This window comes from Monodelphis domestica, chromosome 4, assembly GCF_027887165.1.
Source record: "Monodelphis domestica isolate mMonDom1 chromosome 4, mMonDom1.pri, whole genome shotgun sequence".
NCBI classification, from domain to species: domain Eukaryota; kingdom Metazoa; phylum Chordata; class Mammalia; order Didelphimorphia; family Didelphidae; genus Monodelphis; species Monodelphis domestica.
The window spans coordinates 398246284-398253068 of NC_077230.1; the positions used below are offsets into that span (position 1 = coordinate 398246284).

Here is a 6785-nt window from a genome sequence, read left to right on the forward strand (position 1 = left end):
CAGCAGCTAGGTGGCTCAGTGAATCTGATTGAGAGCCAGGCCTAGAGATGGGAGGTCCTGGGTTCAAATATGGCCTCAGATACAGTCTAGCTATGTGCCCCCAAGCTAGTCATTTAACCCCCCATTGCTGCACTCTTCTGCCTTAGAACCAACACACAGTATTGTTTAAAAAAATTACTTCTTTTTTAGAATAAAGAAAAAATAAAACTTCTACAGTATTTCCTGAGAGGAGGCCCGATTCAATCCAATGTCCACACCCTTTAAAATATTCTACAGGGGCAGCTGGGTAGCACAGTGAATTGAGAGCCAGGACTAGAGATAGGAGTTCTAGGTTTAAATCTGGTCTCAAACATTTCCTATCCTGGACCTGTGTGGCACTGGTATGACCCTGGGCAAGTCATTTAACCCCCACTGCCTAGTCCATATAGCTCTTCTGCCCTGGAACCAATACCTAGTATTGACTCTAAGACAGAAGGTAAGGGTTTAAAAAATAATTCTACAATGAGAAACAATGCCAAAATAATAGTTCTGAGATCCTGCAGGTTCTTCAAAGAAAAATGTAATAATATCTAGCATCCTCTACTTCCTAAGTCTGAAAAAGGGACTGGGCATTTTTGAAACTTTTTAAAAAATAGCAAGATAAAACAGTAACAAAAAGCTTTGCTTGACCCTTAAGGGGAGAGTACAAAAAAATTTCAGATAACTGAATTAAACTGGGTTCAACAGAAAGCTAAAACTTAAAGCGCTAAGACAGAAAACAACGACAGATACTGAAAACATGCAATGCATGCATGTGCAAATGTTCATGCTACACATAGGACAATACATGCTTGAGCACTCTGGGGAGATGGAGTCTCAGTTAAACCAGCATTTCTTGAACTGTCGGTGTTGGGATTAGAAAATAGATGAGGAGAGGCAGGGCTGGGCAAAGCTGCCTCACAGAGTAGCAACAGTCAAAGGGAAAGATTTGTCCCACTCAATTTTTCAACTTGGAGGGTATTAAACTAACAAACCAAGAAATGGACATATATGTGAAAAAGGGAAGGTGATTTGCTATTGTATGTTCAGACACTACAAGACAGGGTGGGACTTACATGGGAAGCCAAAGACATACATACAGGAAGCAAATCTGTTGGGCTTTATTATTGCCAAATTATTTTTATTTGCATTTCATTTTTATTGGACACAATTTTAAAATATATTCTGCTACAAGTGTTTTTGTAATGATGTTTAATTTCAGGAGTTCTCCCACAGAAACAGATTTGTAAGGAACTAGGAAATGATTAGATTTTTCAGGGCTGCATAGGTCTCTTTTCTCCTTTTCTCCTTCCTTAGTCTGCTAAATGGGACAGTAAATAGAGAGTGTAAGATATAAGACTGAAGCCCCCTCCCCAAAAGCTTGGGGATAAGTGAGGAGCAAGAAAATTTGTTATTACATGCAACTGGCAATATACACACATATATATGTGTGTGTATATATATATATGTGTATATATATGTGTGTATGTACATATATATATATATAATTTTATATAATTAAAAAAAAACCAACAGGTGTAGATTGTTTAAGCTGTTCAGAAACCACACTAACTGGGACCACTATGAATATCCACTGGTTAATCCCAACCATGGCCTTACTCCAGTAAGGGACTTTCTACTGCTCCTCCTCAATTAATTTCCCATTCTAATCCCCACAGCAACTGTTCCACACCTTTTCTTCGCTCCTCCACCTCCCAAAACACTCCCTTCTCCACCCTCATTGATCTCATCCATGTTGACCTGTCACATGCTCCTCCACTGAGTTGTCTCTCCTAACTGTGGATCTTCCCTAAAGCTCAGTCCTGGGTCCTCTTTTTTTCTCTCTCTAGAAGGGTGTGATGGTCAGTTTTTGGACAGTCCTGGGGCTGTCTCACAATGGTTTTTATATCCATAAATTCTATAATAGAAGCAGGTAATGGGGCCAGGCTGTTGTTTGTGGGCCCCAGTATATCTTCTATTTGGTGATCTCAGCAGTTCCTATGGGTTTACCCTTCATCTCCAAGCAGATCACTCTGAGATCCAGCCTCAGTCTCAACATCTATCCTCCAACCCTAGGTGGTATTAGATACCCCAAACTGGAATTTTGGGGGGATGTCAAAATCAACATGTCCCAAACAGAAATCATTATCTTCCCACTCCCCTCTCCCCTTTTCTGAGCTCCTCTCTCACTGCTTAAGATACCATCATCCTCTCAGCCAAAACCTCATAGTCACTCCACATATTAAACTGGTTGTCAAGTCTTGTCATGTCTTTCTCCAATTTCTTATCTTACATGTCCCCTTTGCTCCAGTCTGATAGCTACTCTCCTGGTTCAGGCCTTCAGCATCTTTTATGTACAGACTTTTACAATAGCTTCTTAATTTTTATCCCAGCCTTGTCTCTCCTCACTCCAATCTGTCACTCAGCTGACAACATTATTTTTCTAAAGCACAATAAATCAATATTTATTAATATTATGTATCAGGCATTATGCTGAGCCCAGTGATAAAGAGGCAAATGAAAGTCTCTGCCCTCAAAGAGAGTACAATCTAATGGGGAAGACAACATGCAAACAAATATACATATATATATATATATATACACAAATATATATATTTATAACAAGATAGTATACATGGAAATAATAAACAGGGAAAGCACTAGAATGAAGAGGGATTGAGGAAGGCTTCCTGTAGAAGCTGGAACTTAAAGGAAGCACAATTCCAACCATGTCGCCCTTCTCAATAAATTCCAGTTGCTCCCTATGACTTTTAGGATTGAGTATAAAGCCTTGTCTGGCATGTTCACCACCTGGTCCTTTCTCACCTTTCCAATCTTTCTACACTTTATTCTCTTCCACACTTCAGTCATACTGTCCTCCTCAATGGTCCTTGCAAACAACACCCATTACTGTGACTCAGCAGTTGTGCTAGAATGTTCTCTAGCCAACCTGAGACTCTTTAGAATCCTGAGCTTCTTTTAAGTTTTGTCTCAAGCACCACTTCCTTGAAGAGGGTTTTCCAGGTCCCTCCAGCTACAAGCAGCACCACCTCTAAAATTACTTCCCATCTCCTTCGTATTTATCTTGCATGGTATTACTGATATATACTCTCTCTCCCCTTAGATGGGCAGGCCCCTAGGACAGAACCTGCCACATAGTAGGTACTTAAGTGATTGATGATGTAATGACTTTATACATCAATATTCTGAGGCTTCTTCATTTGGCTGTTGTTGTTCCCTTAACCAAAGCAGATTAGAACCCTACAGTTTAATAGATGGGCTTTCAGAGATGCTACGGCTGAAAAAATAAAAAACCTGCAATTCCCCTGATGTAAAATCATTCCAAATTTAGCTAGATTCATCCTTGGATAATAGAAATAATTACTGGTTATGCTTGAAGCTGTTCTAACTTGATGGGACTTGTCAGAGCTTAGACTCCATTGGCACAGCCTTCAAGAACCACAGGATCACCTCCAGGCCACACAGAAGACTTTAGAAGAGGTTCCTCTACACCACTCACCAGTAAGAATAATTACTACAATTCATATTTATAGAGCACTTCAAGATTTGTAATTCTCCCATAATAACACTATAAGGTGGGTCCCAATTACTATGAAGATGAGATTAACTCTCCCTTGCCCATTTTTAGATTTAATCACCAGAAGCACAAACACTCCACTTATTCTTAAATGGGGGAGGTCTGTGACCCATGTGTGTGAAAGCAGGCAAAAAATCAGAACCCACTGACTGCCCCCTGGGCAGTTCTAGGCAAAACTATAGCTATAATTGGTCCATGTAAAAGTGGAAGGAAGGCACAGGAAGTGACAAAAGGAATGGTCTTTAAAGGTGCCAAGAACTTCCTGTGAGGTCTTTCACCTTGGAACTTGACTTGAAGGAGCTTGGGAACCTTGGACTGCTCTTGAATTTTCCCTTAGGACTACCACGTGGGTGAGTGAAAAAGTCTGACTCCTTCTTTTCCTGATTTTTCTAGAGGTACTAGCCTCTGGAGAGGCCCCTCATCTTGGAGGAGGCCTCATGGCTAAACCTCTTGCTTAAATTTGCCTCTGGGTTCCCTTTGTTGGGACCTCTTAAGCCCTGCCTCGTTTGGACCAGGCTGAAGTAAATATCTACTCTGATTTCCTTCTTTCACTCTTTCTCCTTTTGTAAATAAATTACCATAAAAAGTAATTTGGAATTGAGTAATAATTCCTGGTCACCACACTCTTATAAATTTAGTACAACCCTTTTATTTTTACTCCTTACATTCTGACCCTTACATTACACAGGCTAAGAAATTAAAGGTGAAAGAAGCTAAGCAATTTATCAAAGGTCATATAACTAGTGATGAAAGGCAGGATCTGAACCTAGCTTTCACTGGTTCTAAAATATTTCTAGCACAATTTAATGTGTATTCATCAGAACTGATGAGACCACTCAATGTCTTAGTTACCAACTTTTAGAACCTTACCTCATAGTCCTTTCGGGGAAGGATCTCATCATCTTCTTCTTGTGTTTCTCCAAGGATAGTCTATAAAAATACATCCAAAAGAAAGTTTTAAGCAGAATGAAAGTGGAAATAGACATGAGTTCTTTTTTTTTTTAAACCCCTACCTTCTGTATTAATATCAATTCTAAGAAAGCAGATCAGCAAGAGCTAGGCAATTGAGATTAAATTAATTACGCAGGGTCATGAAGCTAATGTATATGAGGCCTGATTTGAATGCACTCTAGGCCTGGTACTTTATCCACTGTGCTATCTAGTTGCCCTACACATAAATTCTTAAGAAATCTGTTATATCTAAACAATCTAGGGCTAGGCTTTCAACAAGTGGGAATAACCCCATTCAAAGATCTGACAATCGACAAATACCATACTAACAAAAGATTTAAAAATATAGTAATCTAGCTGAATAATACTTTGTTTCTAATTACTTCGTATTTACTTATCTGTGTGTTCTAGTCATATAACTCATTCTTATGTGCTTTCCTCCCCCCTCCCCATCTTACTTCAATAAGGTTGTACCTTTCATATTATGAAATAAAAAGTCGATGGCTACTATTAAAAAAAATCTCTATTGCCCCTTCTCCCTAGAATATAAATTCTTAGAGGGTGGGGAGCTGTTTTATTTTCTGCTTTTATGCCAATTAAACAATTTGAAAGCAGAAATCCATAATTCTCAGAAAGTCATGCTATACACAGAAAACCTATGAGTTGTTCTATCCTGGATAACAGATAAAAAACACTGCCAGGTTCCAAGCTAGTAATGAAGCTTAAACTCTCTCAATTTGAGATAAGAAACTCACTCTGAGATAGGATAACAGTAACTTTTACCTCTATTTTGTCATGTTACAATATAAATGCAATACTATAAACCAAGTATTATTAAGGGCTTTTGTGCAGAGCACTGGGTTTAGACTTGCAAGAGAAACAAAGTTAATATAAAACAGGGAGTTTTCAGTTTAATGATGACAACTACATGGCACAATACAGCACATGGAAATACACTGGAGAGCTATAAATCCAAGTGCTCTGGTGAGGCAGACAGTAGGGTAGAATGTGGAGGGAGCATAATATAGAGACAAAGAAGCTGAGCTTATTGTCTACTCTGACTTTGTCCAAGACACTGAACTCTAAGTCTCAAGTTCTTTTATATCCTTGAGGTCCCTTCCAGCACTAAATTCTGGGAATATAACAGGAAGAGTTATTCTAGATAGAAGTGATGGTATCTGAGCTGGATTTTAAGGACAGTCAAGAATTTAACAAGGAAAAAGGAAAAAAGGATCCCAGAAAACAGTGAGCAAAGACAAGAAGTAGGAGGTGTTTAGCATATCTGGGAGGTAAATGCATAAAAAGTCTCATTGGTTAGTACAATCCCAGGTTTTACAGATGGGAACACTGAGTCATAGAGAGGAGAACTGACTTGCCTCTAAAGGGCACTGAGGGGTTCATGTCTCTAGACAGGTATGAGGGGATGACATGACTTGATCCAAGTGCCAAGGGCAGCTGGATCACCGTAAAGCGCTCTGGACAAAGGGCATAAGTTTGGAGGGAAAGAAAGTAAGCTCCGGAGGGCAGGAGCTGTCCCATTCTCTCCTTATAGGATCCAAGAGTGACACGCAGAATGGGAAAGACTGAGCGGAGCGGGAATCCCTTCAAGAACGGAACTTAGAGATTGCCTAGCCCGACCACTGGGTCTACCACTGGGTAGGGAAACTGAGGCCAGGAGAGGGGAAGTGACTTGCCCAAGGTCACCTAGGAAGGCTCCTCCTTAGCTTTGCTCTCTTCTCATTCATATCTATGGCGGAGGGAAGAATAAAGGTGGAAAGGTGGGAGATGGGGTGCAGACCGCGGGGAAAGAGCGGAGGAGAGAGAAGAGGGGGAGGGGCAACTAAGTCCCAGGCTACGCCCCCTCCCGCCGTCGCTCCCTAGCAACCGCCGGGCCCCTAGTAACGCCCCAGGCCCAGCCCTGTCCCCTCCCCTCCCCTCCGGGGCCCGGCCCAGCCCGACCCAGCCCAGCCCAGTTTCCTTGCCCGTTCCCGTACCAACTCCTCTGGGGTGCGGCTCTCTCGCTCTCCGCAGCAGCAGCACCAGCGGCAACAGCAGCACAGGGCGCCCCTGCACCCCGCCATCTTCGGCCGCTGCTTCTGCCTACTGCCCCTCCAGACACCCGGCGCCCCCTCCCCCCCAGCCCCGCCCGAGGCGCGCGCGAGATCGAGCAGGTCACGTGACCAGATCGACTGGTCACGTGGGTACGCAGGGAAGCGGG

General features: G+C 41.9%; 1 protein-coding gene across 1 annotated transcript in view; it reads right to left on the reverse strand.

The window, feature by feature from the left end:
- The window catches only part of CLCN6 (chloride voltage-gated channel 6), a 34460-nt gene extending 27691 nt beyond the window's left edge, over positions 1-6769 (reverse strand). Inside the window, exons 1-2 of the mRNA XM_001364002.4 lie at positions 6562-6769; positions 4487-4546 (exon numbers count right to left, since the gene is read on the reverse strand). Of these exons, the coding sequence (XP_001364039.1) occupies positions 4487-4546; positions 6562-6648 (147 nt within the window). The 5' untranslated portion in view covers positions 6649-6769. The remainder of the gene's footprint in view (positions 1-4486; positions 4547-6561) is intronic.
- Between the last annotated feature and the right edge of the window lie 16 nt (positions 6770-6785).